Source organism: Prionailurus viverrinus, chromosome C1 (assembly GCF_022837055.1).
Source record: "Prionailurus viverrinus isolate Anna chromosome C1, UM_Priviv_1.0, whole genome shotgun sequence".
In the NCBI taxonomy this organism is placed as follows: Eukaryota; Metazoa; Chordata; class Mammalia; order Carnivora; family Felidae; genus Prionailurus; species Prionailurus viverrinus.
In genome coordinates this window covers 187,265,491-187,283,664 of record NC_062568.1, presented here as the reverse complement: position 1 = coordinate 187,283,664, position 18,174 = coordinate 187,265,491, and the positions used below count along the sequence as shown (strand labels likewise).

At 41.2% G+C, this 18,174-nt stretch overlaps 1 protein-coding gene across 3 annotated transcripts in view; it reads right to left on the bottom strand.

The window, feature by feature from the left end:
• Positions 1-18,174, bottom strand: part of KIAA0319L (KIAA0319 like) — a 95,395-nt gene that overhangs the window by 59,070 nt on the left and 18,151 nt on the right. For all 3 annotated transcript variants that reach the window (XM_047869062.1, XM_047869061.1, XM_047869063.1), the window contains exon 3: positions 5,353-5,882. In XM_047869062.1, coding sequence (XP_047725018.1) covers positions 5,353-5,882 — 530 coding nt within the window. The remainder of the gene's footprint in view (positions 1-5,352; positions 5,883-18,174) is intronic.

Here is an 18,174-nt window from a genome sequence, read left to right as displayed (position 1 = left end):
TAGACCCTAAAGCTCCAGATCCCATTCCTTAGCAGCAATTTATTGCTACTGTCCACTGCAGGCAAACAAGAAGAAAAAGTACTCCCCAGCAACACAACCCCAGGATCTTCCTTCCAAGGTACACCTGAATTCTCTAAGGCCCAAATTTGAGTTTTTACCCTCTTCCAGGACACTGCCAGGCCTACATCTACCGTATTTCTTGTTTTATTGGTCTACTTCTCATTTTACTGACCACAGTTATCGGAAGTGTGCTGGAGCTGGCTCATCTGACCTGACTGTGCACATCTCTCCCAACTCATGTTGGAAGTTCCAAAATGGTCATGGTGGCTGTATTTACACCATGGAAACTGACAACATCTACAACTCAGGGCTTGTTTTGGGGGCTTTGAGGGGAGGGAGGGACCCAGTTGTTAAACATTTACTATACCACACTGTTTTCCCTAAATTACCTACACTTCCTCTCCTGTGAGACCTAACTTCCTTTTCTTTCTACCAAAAATTCCATGTAATCACGTAGAATTTCTATTCCATGATCAAAAATCACCTAGAAGCTCATCATTTCATGTGTTATTCCCTATACCTCCTGCAGGACATACTACATAATACGCAGGATACAGTGCAAAATGAAAATGTGGGGTCCCTTATTGAAAAACTATTAAGAATTTCAAGACAATGACAGCTATGCATCAAACTGAGAACAGAGCCTAAGTGTGTGGACTTGTACAACTGCACAGGTCACATGCCCATAAAAGGGTCCTTGAGCACCTATTCTTAACTGTGAGCATGCCCTTCCCTAAGGATACTATTTCCCATGTATCTCTGCAATATGAGGGCTCCTTACTCTCCCATATGTCACAACTGAAGGCAGGTTAGTATTTTATTTGCTCCCCTTCCCAATGCCCTTTGCAGACCATTACTCTTCTACCTTTTTTGTAAAACCTCTCTCCTCTGCCATCTTGCTGCAATTCAACCCTTACCATACTGTCCTCTCCCAAATGCCTCACTACTCCTTCTGTTTTTCTGAGGGCTTTGACATCTGGCTCTCGAAATTCCTCTTTACTGCCTAAACAGTAACAGGGTTAAGAGGACAGACTCTGGATAGAATCAGAGTGCCTGGGTTCAAATCCTGGTATTACCATATACAAGCTATATTGCCTTGACCATGTTCCTTAACCTCTCTCTTCCTGAGTTTCCTCGTTTATAAAATAGAGATGGCTAATAGTACTTCATAGGAGTTGTTGTATGGATTAAAAGAGTTAAAAATACATCAAGGGTTCAGAATGGTATCTGGTACACAGTAAGTGCTCACTCAGGAAACAGTAGCTATTGCTATCATCATCATCATCATCATCATCATAAAAGTCTATCTCAGTGTCTATATGGATAACTCATGTAACATGTATTTTGGGCTTCCTGAGTTCTTTGAGCTCCTTGTCTACTCTACCCCAGCAACTCTCTTCCACAACTATACCCTAGATATTGTAGTTGTCAGAACTTCTCCACCTCCAATAACTTAGATTCAAATATCCCATCCTTGGGGTACTTGGGTGGCTCAGTCAGTTAAACGGCCAACTCAATTTCGGCGCAGGTCATGATCTCATAGTCATGGGATCAAGCCCCGAGTTGGGATCAAGCCCTGCATTGGGCTCTGCGATGAGCATGGCACCTGCTTGGGATTTTCTCTCTCTCTCTGTCCATCTCCTGCTTGTTCCCTCCCCCCCCCCCAAAATAAATAATCTTACAAATATATGCCATCCTCTGATGACTACCTCCAGTTTTACAGGACACACACTTAGTTGTGCCTCCTGTGTCTGTCTCTCATCATGGAAAACTCTAAATGCCAAACTCCTCTATCATATCTCTGTCAGTTAGCCCCTCTTATATTTATTTGCCTCTTTTTCTATCTTCCTAATCCACTCTCTTGACAATAACCTCGACTTCCACATCCCTATTTCCTTCTATGCAAGATTGGCAAAGTTCCAATCTTGGGTAAATCAACCTATCAAACTGCTTTTTCTTGACAGGGTTGCTGAGAGCTGCTGAGGAGACTCACACACCTGCAGACGTCAGTACCACTGTTATAAATTTGTAGTCTCCGTGTTCAGTGCTACCAGTAGTCTATTTCCTTACTGCTTGGCCTTCTCCCAGCCTTCCTAATGGCTGTTTCAGACCTTTACCACTCTCTCCAAACCTCTGATTTTCCTGCCTACTACCTACCTATGCCCATTCCACCTACCTCTGCTTCTACTCTCAGCAAATAATCTACCCCACTTCAGAAAAACAGGCATGAGATTAGAACTACCACAATTTCCTTCTATTGAACCTACAAACCCACCTTTGCTACACCTATATTCACCTATTTCTTCCTTCCTATCATCATGAAGGAGATATCTCCTCCTGCTTAAGGCTAATCTTGGTCCTCTGTGCTCAGGATTCAAACGCACTCACCCTGTAAAACACTAGTTCTCAATGTGCGTTTCTCAGACCAGCAGCATTGGCCTCTCCAGAACTTGTCACAAATGCAAATTCTCAGGCCTCACTCTAGACCTACTAAATCAGAAACTCTGGAATCAGGGCCAAACTGTTTTCAACAAGGCCTCCAGGTGATTCTGATGTATGCTAAGGTTTGTGAACCACCGCTTTATGGAATTATTTGTTGTTTATTCCCTTTCCTGTATTTTCAACCTTTCTCTAGTACAATGGTTCCCTTGCCTTGAAGAGCCTATGATATTGCTTGCTCCAAGTACATTCTTGCCTCTCTCCAATCTATTCACTACACAGCAACACATCTGATCAAGTTATCCCCTACTTAAAATTCCTTAAATTTTTCTTAATGTTTATTTATTTTTGAGAGAGAGAGAGAGAGCATGAGCATGAGCAGAAGAGGAGCAGAGAGAGAGGGAGACACAGAATCCGAAGCAGGCTCTAGGCTCTGAGCTGTCAGCACAGAGCCCAATGCGGGGCCTGAACTCACGAACTGTGAGATCATGACGTAAGCCTAAGTTGGCCGCTTAACCGACTGAGCCACCCAGGCGCCCCTCCCCTACTTAAAATTCTTTAATGACTTCTCACTGACCTGAAGATAAAGACCAAAATCTTAAGAAGGCCTTAAGGCTCTCCACAGCTCACAACCCTCCTTTTTCACCTTTGGCTTTCTACGTTGAACAAGACCAGCCTCTCTCAACTTCTTGATCTTGCCACGCTCTAGGGCACCTAACAAACTTTGAAATTGTTAGCTCTCTGCCTCAAATACTTTGCTTCTTTTCCAAACTCCTTCTACATCAAGTCTCAACTTAAACTTTCTTTACTTAAAGTACCTAACCATATCCCTTAGTCTCAATTAGGTCCCTGTTAGATGCTCTTCCAGCACTCTGCACTTATCCTCTTAAACCCATATTAAGCTTATAATTATTTAAGTATTATAAACATAATGTCTGTTTTCCTTGCCAGAGCATAAGCTCTGTTGGGGGAGAAATCCTGTCTATCTCACTTACTATAATATCCCCAGTGCCTAGCTTAGTATAATACCTTGCACACAGGAAATGTGCAAAAAGTATTTGCCAAATGACTGAGCCTTTGCATGCACTGTGCCTCTGTCCCCAGTGAAATCCTACACATCCTTCAAGAAATATACTAAAGATGGTTACCAGAGGGGAGGTGGGTGGGGGGCATAGGTGAAATAGGTGAGCAGGATTAAGAGTATACTTATCTTGATGAGCACTGGATAATATATGGAACTGTTGAATCACTATATTGTACACCTGAAACTACTATAACACTGTATGTTAACCACACCGGAATTAACATTTTTAAAAAGAGGATTATAATCTAGTGTAGGTAATAAATGCTTAAAGAGAAAAAAGAAATAAAATAAACATTTCTGGGGCACCTGAGTGGCTCAGTCAGTTAAGCGTCCAACTTCAGCTCAGGAAATGATCTCACAGTTCATGGGTTTAAGCCCCAAGTCGGGCTTTGTACAGACAGCTCAGAGCCTGGAGCCTGCTTCAGATTCTGTGTCTCCCTCTCTCTCTGCCCCTCCCCCACTCGTGTGCACGCGCACGTGCTCTCTCTCTCAAAAATAACAAAAAATGTTTTTAATTAAAAATAATAATAAATTAAACATTTCTGTGAAGTCTTCCCTGCATATACATACCACCTGCCTGTTCAAATGAATCACTTCCTCTTTTCTGTTCCTACTGTATTGTATATGTAACTCTACTAATGCAATAGTTACACACTATTATAAATACCCAACCTTTGTGTCTGAGTCTCCACTACACTGTAAACTCCCTGAGGGCACGGACCACATCTTGCTCACTTTCTATCTCTAGTGCTTAGTAAAGTATCTGACATTAACAACAGATGTCTAATGTTTACGGGGCATATTAACCCTAAGACTGTATCTCTAATATTGCACTGAAAGGTTTTTTCCTAATATTAAATCTGCATTCCAATCCTAGGTTTGTTATTCATTAGCTACACAATCAAACTGTTTAACCTCTTTGGGCCCCAGTTTCCTCACTGGTAAAACAGGGCTAATAATACCAATTTGGGAATATTGTTATGAAAATCAAACAAAATGACATTGTACGACGATTAGCACACATAGTGCCTGGCATGTAGTAGCTTCCCCACTCTGGCTTCAACTTGGTAGAAACAACTAGGACAAAACAAATACAAAAATAAGTCACAGCAATCAAGGGAGGCTGAGCACAGAGTGAGTCATTCCTTTTAATCATTTGCCCAGGAAGATCAACAATGAAGAAACATAACAAGCAGAATAAACTCTACTGGTGGTATCTCCCTTGGCATACAAAGCTTGGTAAGAAGTCACCCCAGAAACCTCTTGGCTAATGGCCAGCTCTGGCTCCCCAGCTCAGTAAGTCGGGTCTTAGTCTGTGGTGCCAGGAATGGCACTTCAGACTGGAATAGAAACTACCCCATAAGGAAATGTATTTGTACGTGGGAGATGGGGAAGAGGGAGGACAGCTTGAATGCAACCATGTCAATCAAGTGTTTTGCAACCTGGCAGCAAATACTGCAGAATTGTTGGTGAAAACGGACACCACACAACTGCACTTACCTGTAGCCAAGAACCAGCTTAGACTAGATAATGAGCAGATTTCTGCTGTTACCAAAACAATGGTCAGACTTGTAATGCAGTGAACATCTCTAAGGTCCAACTATGCTTGTAACATCTGGGCTGCACCCACAAAGATGACACCAAGCAGCTTTATACATATATTCCTCAGCATAGAGTGCTTCCCACAAGCACCAGTTTCACTGCTCATGTGTGCCAAATGTGAAAGCAGGTTTAACAGTTTCTCTGCTCCTTATTCACAATATGCTTACCTCTGCAGAACCACTGGTGTTCAGATCACCTACTTCCTTGGAGTCATTCATTTCAGAATGCTGTGTCACTGTATGTGTAGCTACTTCTTCACTGGGACTATCTCTCTTCCGAAGCTTCCTGATTAAGCTCTGCTGGTCACTAGAAGATACAGTGGGTCTGAGTGGAGCTCTGGGTGGATTCTGTCTCCTCCAAGATACCCTGCTCCAACCTAGCCCCAGAATATGTGGTTCATCTTCTTCAGGTGGATAGCCCAAACCATCTGCAGTTTGGAATTTTTTAAAAAACACCAGCATGGAATTGGAAGAGTCTGTCCTGAAAGTCTGGCAGCTCCGGGGCCTGCTGCAGTCTGCCTGAATGCACATCCCTTCTAACCACCAAAAGGCATGGCAGGCAGAATCCTGGCAGCAAGCAGCCCAACACAACTGCAGAGAGGGGGTTCCTTCAAGAAGCCGGAGGTGATTTTCTCCCCCAGATCTCAGGCCAACTCCAAATTCTGTCTTCTCATGCTGGCACCTGCTCTCACTGGCATCTAAAAACAAGGAATGAAAACATTTTAAGAGGTAATAAAAACACACTACTGATCTGTAAAGTGCCCCGAACACCAACATTTAAGGCTATTTTGAATACTGGTTTTTAAGAAGGTGGGAAAGCTGTCTAGTAAGTGGAACAGAAGAAGCAAAATAGAGTGTTTTTTGGCTCAGGATACTTTAGCTTATAGAAGTACTGTTCCACATTCATCGGTGGTTCCCCTTCTCAATGAGTCCCTTCCACATAGACCTTTCATACAGAATTCCAGTTCATGAAAAAAAGCAAGACAAACAAAATAGCTATTCTGGTGGAAGTGTATGGAGGGGTGGAAGGGGCAGAGTCCCACCACTTGACCTTCCACTCATGTCCTGGCCTTTCTCAGGGACAGTGCAAGCACTATGGGACCAGAAGAACAGGTAGTGGAACAGGATGGAATAGTCCCCCCACCCCCACCCCCACCCACTGAACTGGCAGCAACACAAACGGAGTATTCTTCACCTCCAACAGGTTACAGGTTCATCCATTTTCTAACCAACTGTTTGCCAGAGTCAGGTGGTTTTGCATATCATGGTATCAACCAGAGCTGATCAGTAGTCAGATTACCAAAAAGTTTAATCATGAGAGGTATTCTGCTAGAATGAACTTCCTACTGACAAGCCATGTCATGATAAGAAACAAAGGAACAGAAGTACAACAGTGACCTAGTGTGGTTAACATAAATAACATGGTTCAAAATTCTGGTTACTGTTGCTTATGGATAAACTTTTGGGCTACTGAATTACTTTAGGCATGGCATTAATTCTCGTGAAATATTACCTCACTTCTGTTTTATTAGATGAAGTAAAGTCAAAGCATGTTCTAAATGAAAGCTATTATACAGAGCTCATTTTAAGGTCTTAGTTATATAGGTATCTGTACCCAACTATGGTCAGGGTTATACAGGGCCAGAACCAGGGTGAGGCAAGATCGATGCCTCAGGCACAAAACTTAAGAAGGAATATATTCTCAGAGTCATGTAAGTACAGAGTTGGCTTACCCAACCTTGAGAGTGAGCACCTCCTTCAATTTTGTGCCTTATGTGTCTCTTTCTTCACCCTAGCTCTGGCTCTGGGGTTAGAACATAAAATATCTTGAAATTACGCACAGAAAATATGCAGTAGAACCAAAACACTGAAGAGATGGATAATCATGTCTGCACATACACATAACTGAAAAAGGGCTATGACTAACCAGAGCAACAATGGAATAATCAGCCAAAGTCAGGGCACCTGGGTGGCTCAGTCGGTTAAGCAGCTGACTCTTGGTTTCAGCTCAGGTCATGATTTTACGGTTCATGGGTTCGAGCCCCATGCTGGGCTCCGTGCTGAAGGTGTGGGGCCTGCTTGGGATTCTCTCTCTCCCTCTCTCTCTCTGCACTTCCCCTGCTTGTCTCTGTCTCTCTCAAAATAAATAAATAAGCTTAAAAAAAAAAAAGAAGAAGAAGAATCCGCCAAAGCCAACTTGACTCCCAGGAAATACTTACAAAACGTCCAGCAGACTAAATGTGAACACCAGTCAACTGAGAGATATAAGGAAAATAAAGGCAAGCTTCTGGATGACTGAGCAGGCGCTATGGAAGCCAATCTGCCATTGTTCATTAAAAGAAAAGAGACAGACATTGGCACGAACCTAACATCAGACAAGGCAATTTAGAAACCTAGAAAAAATAGAACTTCCTTAAGAAAAATGAAGAAATAGCAACTATGAAAAAAATGAAGCTACCAAGAGCTACAGAAATACCCCTCATATCCTCATCCACCTTCCCACACAGTAACCAATGGTATGAATCTTGGTTAACAGCTAAGTACACAGACTGTGTTGAAATCAATAAATTGTTACCTCAGTAACCACCGTCAGTCACCTTTATACCAACTTTCCCTCATTCTTCCCAGAGTAATTCTCTCATATTTAACATAGTGAAGAGGTCCACACAGATGAAATAACCTGCACTTTTCTATAAGCCACTATTTTATTTAATTTTTAATATGTACCGTGACCTCCACTTTTGCTCCTGCAGGAGAAACTGCCATAGGACTTGCCCTCCCACCATGAGTAGCTAGAACGCTAGACAAAATATATGGAACAATTGTTTTTAGACCATGAACAACAGGTATGTGATCCCAGAGAGAAAGGAAACAAACAAGGTGAGCCCTGTGACCACCAGGGCTTTTCGTACAGCATCATGCTCCAGATGGTGGCACAAGGAAGGAGAGAGCCCAAGCAGACTAGGGCAGACTTGCTGCACTGAGGAAACAGAGTTTGAGGTGACTGTGATAGCAAGAATTTTGGAACAAACAACCAGAAAGGAGGAAGCTACACAGATAAAGAGCTCCCGACAACTGGATAATGGTCCCTTTTCATCTTTGACTGACCACTAATTTATCCCAAGTGTAGGTTGAGATCACATGAGGGAAATTAGATTTTGAACTGAATGAAAATGAAAACATAACATATAAAAATTCATGAGATGCAGTTAATGCAGCATTTAGAGGGAGCATTTACAGTTTTAAATGCTTATTTAGAAAATAAGAAAAGTCTAAAGTCGATAATCTAGAGAGACACACAAGGAGAAGGCCATGTGATGACAGAGGCAGAGACTGGAGAGATATAGCTACAAACCAAGGAACACCAATGACTGGCAGTGACCACTAGAAGCTAAGAAGAGTTGAGGAAGGGCTCTATGCAGAGACTCAGAAGGAACCAACCCTTGATTTTGGACTTCTAGACTCCAGAACCATTGGTTTATCAGGATTTTCTGAAGAGCAGCTAAGAAGACAAAGGGCTCCCAAGCTACATTTACACATGTGGCTGTGACCTTTACCCACACTGAACAGAGACACCTGGACGCCATTCAGTGGATACATACAGGGATGTGATGCTGGAAAACTATGGGAATCTGGTGTCCAAGGGGCTTCTCTTTTTCAAACCAAAATTAATCACCCACTGGAGCAAGGGGTAGAGCCCTGGATGGAGGTGTGAAAAATTCTGCCAGGTGCCTGTACAGTCCAGGAGTACTGATTTGAAACAAAGATATCAGTCCTAAAGCAAAACATTTCTGAAGGATCGTCTCTAGAAGAGTGAACATACAGTGTCATGATTGATAAAGGCCTGGAATGGAAGCACAGAAGCTCCAAAGAGAAGTGGCACGGTAATGTGGGAAAGCCTTTAAATATAATTCTTCCGTTATCAGTCACCAGAAAAGTTACACAGGTGAGATAACCCATTAATGTAAAGAATGTGGGATAGTGGGGCACCTGGGTGGCTCAGTCTGATTAAGCATCCGACTCTTGATTTCAGCTCAGGTCATGATCTTGTGGTTCATGAGTTTGAGACCCACATTGGGCTCTGCGCTGTGGGCGGCGCAGAGCCTGCTTGGGATTCTCTCTCTCCCCTCTTTGCTCCTCCCCCACTCACGTTCTCTCTCTCTCTCAAAATAAATAAATAAAGTTAAAAAAAAAGAATATGGGATAGCCTTTATGAACAACTCATCTCATTTCCTTTAAGATTTTGTTTTAAAGTTTATTGAGACAGAGAGGGTGCACAAGTGGGGAAGGAGCCGAGAGAGAGGGAGAGAGAGAATCCGAAGCATGCTCTGCACTGTCAGTATAGAGCCCGAGGCAGGGCTTGATCTCATGAACCATGAGATCATGATCTGAGCCAAAATCAAAAGTCGGACGCTCAACCGACTGAATCAGGTGCCCCAGCTCATTTCCTTTAAATCATCATAAAATTCACATGAACAAGTAACCTTATCCTCAAGAAGGAGTCAACAATTATCAGTTGTCAGAGAATCCATTCTAGAGAGAAACCCCATAAATGCAATGAATGTAGAAAAGCTTTCAAAATGAACTTTATCCTTTTAAAGTCATCAGAGAATTCATACCAGTCAGAAACCCTACACATGAAAAGACTGTGGAAAAAGCCTTTGCTTAGAACCCAGGCCTTACTCATCATGAGAATGCATAGTGGAGAAGAGCCTTTTAAATGCGATGAAAAGCTTTCAGGGATAACTTAACTGTGTGGCACATCAGAAAATCAATACTGGTGAGAAACCACATTGGTGTAATGAATGTGGAGAAGCCTTTAGGAAGAGCTCAACCCTTATTAGTCATCAACGAATACATACAAGAGAGAAACCCTATCACTGAAATAAATGGGGAAAATCTTTCAGGTACATATCCTTTGCTGGACATCAGAAAACTCACAGTGAAAAGAAAGTCTACTGGTGTAATGACTGTGTGAAAGTCTTTATGAAGAACTTCATGGATATGAGAATTCATACTGAACAAAAAGCCTATTACTGCAAGAAATATGGGAAAGCTTTCAGACACAGCTCAGGCCTTGCTGAACATCAGAGAATCTATATGGAGGAAAACCTCAGGAATGTAATGAAAGTAGGAAGACTTTTCCCCAAAGTTCAGCCCTTAAACAACATAAGAAAATTCATAACAAAGACAGAGCCACCAATTGTAGTTAGTGTGGTAATTCACATCGAGTTAATTCCTTCTGAGCATCAAAGGGGAGACATTCAATAAATTACACATGTAACAAAAATACTCTGTGCACGTCTATCCTGAAGAACTTCTCACATGTGACAATTTCATTACAGCATAGTTTGTACAGGTGAAATATATGAAAAATCTACATGTCTATCAACACAGATACAGTTACTCTAGAATGCTATGCAGCAACTGAAAACAATGAGGTAGAATCTATATACAGCAACAGAAAGAGTCCCATGATACTTTAAATTTTAAAAGTTGCAGAAATCTATGTTTGTTTGTACATATGTATTATACACATTCCAAATGATCTAGAGAAAAAAAGGCCAAACTTTAAACAAAAAAAAAGAAATTTTTTTTTTAATCAATGATCTACACTTTCATCATAAAAGCTAGAAGGGTAAATTATACCCAAAATAAACTGAGAAGAGAAAAGCTAAAGATAAGAATAACCAATGAAACGAAAACAAATAAAAAACAGAAAAAAAAAAAATCAATGAGACCAAAATCTGGTTGTTTGGAAGATCAACAAAACTGATAAAGCTCTAGTCAGACTGATGACAGGAAAAAAAAGAAAAAAAAAAAGACAGCAGTCACAAATTAACAATATCAGGAATGAAAGAAGGGGTATCACTACTGATTCAATAAACCAGGGGTAGCAAACTATGGCCCAAAGGGTAACTCTGGCTGCTGCCTATTTATTGTAAATAAAGTTTTACTGGAACATAGTCACACTCATTTACGTATAAAATGTCTATGGCTATTTTTGCTCCACAATGGCAGAGTTAACTAGCTGCAATAGAGTTTTTTCTTAAGACTCACAAAGCCTACAATGTTTACTATCTGGCCCTTTAAGAAAGTTTGCCAACCCGTGGTCCAAAGAATGTACTTTTGTTTGAACTATTAACTAATGAGTACAGCCTAAATTTAGATGTTAATTTATAGAAGACTGATAAGTTACAAATGATTTTGATTTTTACAGAGATGCAAATTGTTCCTGTCTAGTAAAAGATAAGCTCAAAGGTTTAATTAAGAAAGGCACGTTTTCTTCCCACCTACCTATTATCTTTATTTCTTTATTCATTCATCCATTCAACAAATATTACAATGCATCTGTCTCATGCTAGGACTGCTTTGATGGAGATTATAATTTATGGGGAAGACACAATTAAACAGACAATAATGAATGTAAGATTAAATTAGATTAAATAGACATAATAATGAATACAGGATTGCAAACCAGCATAAGTGCTCTGAAGGAAAGAAATTCAGCCTTTATAGAATAAAGGTAGCTAAACCTGGAATTAACTGAACAGGTATACTATCGCACATGTGACATGCTATCAAAAATATTCACTGTGTGGGGGCGCCTGGGTGGCGCAGTTGGTTAGGCGTCCGACTTCAGCCAGGTCACGATCTCGCGGTCCGTGAGTTCGAGCCCCGCGTCAGGCTCTGGGCTGATGGCTCAGAGCCTGGAGCCTGCTTCCGATTCTGTGTCTCCCTTTCTCTCTGCCCCTCCCCCGTTCATGCTCTGTCTCTCTCTGTCCCAAAAATAAATAAATGTTAAAAAAAAAAAAAAAAATATTCACTGTGTGTTGTTTGAAATGAAAAAAATATTGGAAATAACTTATAAGCTTCTCAATAAGAACTGGTTACTAAAGACGATCCATGCAGTTATGGGGATGAATAAAGCTACTTTATACAGTACTAATATGCAGTGATATCTAGGGTACGTTATGTAGAAAAAGAAAAGTTCAGAGCAGTGTGCATAGTATGCTACAATTGGTGTAGGGAGAGAAAGAATATAATGTTTATGCATATATTTGCATAGACTATTTTTGGAAGAATAGTCAAGAAGTTGGCACGGTTGCTTTTAGTAGGGAAATGAGGTAGCTCAAAGACTGAAGTGAGAGACTTGTCGGTTGACTAAATACCCTTTTTTACCTTTTGAATTTGTACAATGTACATGTAATATCTTCTGAAAGATAAATTTTAAAAATTTAAATAAACAGAAATTTCAATGGCTTTCCAAGGCTCTTAGAATGATAACCAAAAAAAATTTTTTTGATGTTTATTAATTTTAAGAGAGAGTGTGAGCAGGGCAGGAGCAGAGAGAGAGGGCGAGAGAGAATCCCAAGCTCGACACCATCAATGCAGAGCCGGATGCAGGGCTTGAACCCACAAACCATGAGATCGTGACGTGAACTGAAATTTAGAGTTGGATGCTCAACCAACTGAGCCACCCAGGTGCTCTGATAACCAGAATTCTTTTTTTTTTTTTTTTAATTTTTTTTTTAACGTTTTTTTTTTTTTATTTATTTATTTTTGAGACAGAGAGAGACAGAGCATGAACGGGGGAGGGGCAGAGAGAGGGGGAGACACAGAATCGGAAGCAGGCTCCAGGCCTGAGCCATCAGCCCAGAGCCTGACGTGGGGCTCGAACTCACGGACCCCGAGATCGTGACCTGGCTGAAGTCGGACGCTCAACCGACTGCGCCACCCAGGCGCCCCCTGATAACCAGAATTCTTAACATAACCTAAGAAGATCCTGTATGATCTACACCATGCCTACCTTTCTGGCCCCAACTTGTATCATTGCTCTCCCTCTGTCGTGCTCCAACTCACCAGGCTTCTTTCATTCCTCAAATGGACTATGCTCCCTCTCCTAACTGGGCTTTGCGCATGCTGCACTCTCTAGTGGGAACTCTCGTCTCCCTTCTTTACCCAGTTAACTCCTCTTATGAGATATCAATACAGCCATCATTTCTTCAGAGAAGCCTCTATGCCAGGTCAGGTCTCTCCGCTTACACACTCTTTGGGCCCTGTTGCCCCTTTCCTTCAAAACAATTATAACACATAAAATTACATTTCTTTGTGCGATCATCTGCTCAATGTCTTCCCCACACCACCCCACACTGTAAGCCCTAGGATGACAGGACCATGTCTGTTTTGTTTTTTTTTCTCTCACCACTGTACCTCCAACTCTAGCATGAGATTGGCACATTACACTGCAGGTGCCCCAAAATATCTTTTTCAAACTTTTTTTTTTTAATGTTTATTTATTTTTGAGAGAGAGCGCGCGCGCGTATACACACACACACACACACACACACACACACACACACACACACACGTGAGTGGGGGAGGGGCAGAGAGAAAGGGAGACATAGAATCTGAAACAGGTTCCAGGCTCTGAGCTATCAGCACAGAGCACGATGCAGAGCTCAAACTCACAAACCATGAGATCATGACCTGAGCCGAAGTTGGATGTTTAACCAACTGAGTCACCCAGACACCCTCCAAAATATCTTTTTGAATAAATGCACAAATAAATGCACATGTGCATGCATGAAGTATTGAAAGAATCCATGAGTAAACTGTCAGGAAACCAGGTGGCCTGATATCAGGTGGGTCATACTGAAGACATCCAGGCTGATAACAAGACTTCAAAAAGAGATGAGGCCCATATGCCACAATAAATGAGGGGGGTGAATGATGGTTGGTAGATGAATAATGATTAGGGAAGGGTAGGAAGTGGTATAAACCTCAAAGAGCAGAACTTTTTCCATGACACTGGAGGAGTACTGTTCAAGAAGTGACAGTGACGAATGATGAGGACATCAGTTCCACCTCCAAATTCAGAGGTACATGGGATATGGAAGAATGAGCAACCATCGCCTGCAGGCTAGAGGGAAAACCATGTCTTCCTCCAAGAGAAAGCCAGATCTATCTAATATCTTAACTCACAAGTTTCAGTATGAGAGGATTTAATAATGCAATGGATTCTTATCACAGTTAAAAAGTTGGGAAGGGAGGGTGGTAAATGTGAGTGAGTTGAAAAACACAGAGTTATTCAGGAATGTCATGTCAGACTCACACAAATCACAGCGGTTAGGTACTTTCTAGCAAGAAAAAAGGAGAGGATGGAAAATTATGATGATGAACTGATGACAGGGTTGCTGCCTATCCATCCTTGGTACAAATGGTGAAAGTTGTGAGGCAAATCACAGAGGTACTGTGGAATCTGGGGGAACAGATCTAGACTCAGGAGAAATGGTTAAGGAAATTTATGGAAATTACAAGGTTGAAGGGAAAGCAGCAAAAAATTCTAATTATCTGGTTGTTGCTAGCAGCTCTGGTCAAATCCAGATCTTTGAAAGAAGAGGAGATAAAAGTGGGGGTGGGGGGAGGGAGCTCTAAGACTGGTCTGACCTGCAAAGGTCTTCTTTTGCTCCCATGGCTCCCTGAAGAATGTCACATAAGCTACACAACTATGTGGCAGCATAAAAGAGAAACGTTTCATAACCCAAACACTTCCCCTGCTTTGTGAGGTGACCTGGAAGCCTCAGTTAGAGATCTTACCATTACTCTGGGCTGGAGAGAACCTGTTCAGTGAGGGAAGAAACAACCTGGGGGTTCACACAGGATATTTCAGACTCTCTCTACCTCACTTGTACCTTTTGATTGACATATTCTTACAATTATTACTAAAGCTTAGTAATGACGGCTAAGATCTCTGATTCATCTGAATCTTAACTGACAATTTGATACTTTGTCAAGGGAATAGAGAGCCTGGGAAAGGACAAATGGTCAGAAGCACTTAAGTCTTTGACAGTGACCAAGAGTAAAAACAAATGTGAGGTCTGGGGCAGGTTAACTGTCTATGGCATTGCTAAGAAAATTAATCTCAGTCAGGAGTGGAGGTACTCTGATCTCTCAGTTCACATGTTTACTTAGCAGGATTTTGACTGAGTTTTGTTTTTTTTTTATTAAATGTTATTTAATGTTGCTCCATTATGTGTTCAATAATAAAAATATGGGAGAAAACCAGTTCTTTTCCATCTATTCAGTAGATCATAATTCATAATTTAGCCCTCTTAGAGGGCTAAAAGACATGGGATCCAGATTCAGCTCTAGATCAATCATTTACTACAATTTAACCTTTGGAAAGTAATTTAACCTAAGATTCAATTTTCATTGTTTTCATTGTTGTTACTCTTGAGAAAAAGAGTTCATCAGAGGAGGAAGCAGGGGAGCCCTGGTAGAGTCAATATTGGATTCTAGAAGTAACTTGGATAAAAGGTAAGATGAAAATAAGCTCCAATTTTAGATCAGTTCCTCTCCTGCCCACGCCGTCATAGCCTGGCTCCGCTCCCAGGGCCTAAGCAAAAGCAATATTAAATCCTTACAAAAGAGGGCTTACATAGAACCTTAGACTGAAAACCCTTTGGGAAAGTCTGGAACTCACTCCTGGTAGAAGCATGTAGAAAGCTTACCCAGTGGAGAACAAGAGGACAGAGCCAATCCCTTTCCTTCTAAAGCCATGGCAAAGCAGAGAATACAGGGCTCCCATATGTATTATTTGGAGAATCCTCAAAACAGGAAGCTCTGGAACTAGCAATACTTACTTATTATTACCGCCTCTCAAAATACAAAATTCTAATAAATCTAGCACAAAATCTAGACCAGGTTTCATAATCCCCAGCAGCAGAGTGGAGAAGTCTATAGGAAAAAAAAATTATTACCAGTGGAAATTCATCAAATACTTTAGGAAGCTGTGAACAACTCTAGAAATACTTAGAGACAATGCTGTTACCTCTGGCATTTGTAATTCTCAGGTAACAAGCCTGACTCTTCCAGCTAACTTGGAAACTTCAGAGTTTCCAAGACAGAGCTGGCAACCAAGAAGGAAGCAGATACAGAACACCCACTACTTTAGGAACCATACTGTTATGGTCATTGGGAATTCATACTTTAACCAAATTCATCAAACTGAATCCCAATGGAAGGACTGACATGGTAGAAACGAGAGTAGAGAGAACGCCCCGTCAGTGTTGTTAAAAAAAAAAAAAAAAAAAAGAACAGTTGGTAAATTCTTCTCTTGGGGGACAAAGGGAAACCAAGTTTCTGTGGATAATAAGGCATGGTAAAAACATTATATAAGCAAAATTTGCACTTACTTTTAATATTCATTCAAACTAAAATTTCAGAATTTTATAATATGGTCAAGAATCCATTCAAAGCTTTCCTTTGATTATTATACCTGTAATGAACTATTATCAAGCAGTAAAGCAGAAGCCCTAAATTTGGTGAAGTCAGTGATTGAACTATGGCTCCACACCAACTGTCTTCCTGCAGCTATAATCAAAAGCATGCATTCTTTTAGAAGCAATAGGTCTTAGCCAAGATGGCTGCCATATGAAAAGCAGACAGCAGGGATATTATCAATCCCCCAAACAACTGACAGGAACCGTTCAAATACAAACCACCTCAGGGGGCACCCTCCACCTTCCTTTTGACTGTCAGCATGTCTATCACCTGCACACCCACTAACAAACAAACACAAAAATGGTTCCAGTGACTCTCCACACCAGTTCTCTCCCACAGTGGGGTAGCATATTCAGAAAGCAAAGCAGAGGTGGTAACTAAATCCTCTGAAGGGCACAATCAGATATTATGAAGTTTGGAAAAAGCCAGGGTAATAACTGGTGCCCTCTCTCCTCTTCAAAAGGGCCAACACTTTTTTCCTCAACCGCACACAGGTTAGAATGAAAGGTGGCAGCAGCCTCACAAAGCAGCCCTTTGAAAAGAAAATAATTACCATTCATTGCCTTTGCTGTGTGCCTAGCTTTGTTAAGAGCACAATTTGTTAAATGTTGTGGTGTAGGTGATTTGCTGAAACTAAACTAACTGCTACACAAGAATCAATAGGCTTTGTGTCCATATTCTGACTCCTTTTCCTTGACAACATGTAATATTTCCATTTTTCCCAAAGACCATTGTGATCAAAGACAAACTCCCCATGGAACCAGCTGCCCAACAGATGTCTCACAGCCACTGTTCACATTAACTCCTGATTGCCTGCTAGATGGAAAACAAGCTTCCAGCGACTCAATCACAAAACCTGAGTCCTATAGCACTTCTCTGATTAAGCGTACTTGGAAGAGTAAGTCGCCTCCTGTAAGACTGTCGCTAAAGAAGCCTTGAAAGTACTGGATTGTGGCAAACTGCTGAAGAGAAAAATCATAACATCTCCTTAGAAGATGGCAATATTTACATGCAAAAGAGGGGGAAAAGGTTCTTTTAATCTCTTATTTAAGGCAGAATATGGACACTTTAAAGGACCTATGAAAACCCCCCTCATTTAATCTTGGTTTGATGAAAAAATACATCCAATCTCCAAGGTGAGGTTCATACAGAACCGTCTGGAAAACTGAGTTAAAAAAACATTGTTTCCAAAAGAAAATCCCATATCAAGATCAATACCCTTACTCCATCTCACCCCATCTTCTGTCCCTCACCCCATGGGTTAAGGCTTTGGCCCCTGAAATAAAGACTGCCGGAGTCTGAATCTCTATACAGTCAACTTACTAGCTGTGTCATCCTGGGTCCCATTTCTTGGTTTCTTCATTAGTAAAAACAGGAATGATGGAATGATGGTAACAGTACCTAAACTCACAGGGTTATTATAGATATAAAAGAAGGTAATCTATGCAAACTACTTAACACAATGCCCGGTATGTAGTTAAAGCTCAGTATATATTAGCTGCCATTACTTCTGTTGTTCCAACAGTGCATTTCAGCACAGGTACCACTCCTTCCAGAAAGCCTTCTTTGATGAAACCTTTACCCCCAGATTCCTCTCTGCATATCCTCTATCACAGTATTTCTCCCACTGATCATATCCCTCTGCTTACCTCACACACTCTGCCCTGTTGAAGTGCTGGAGTTATATGTTGTAACTCTGTATTT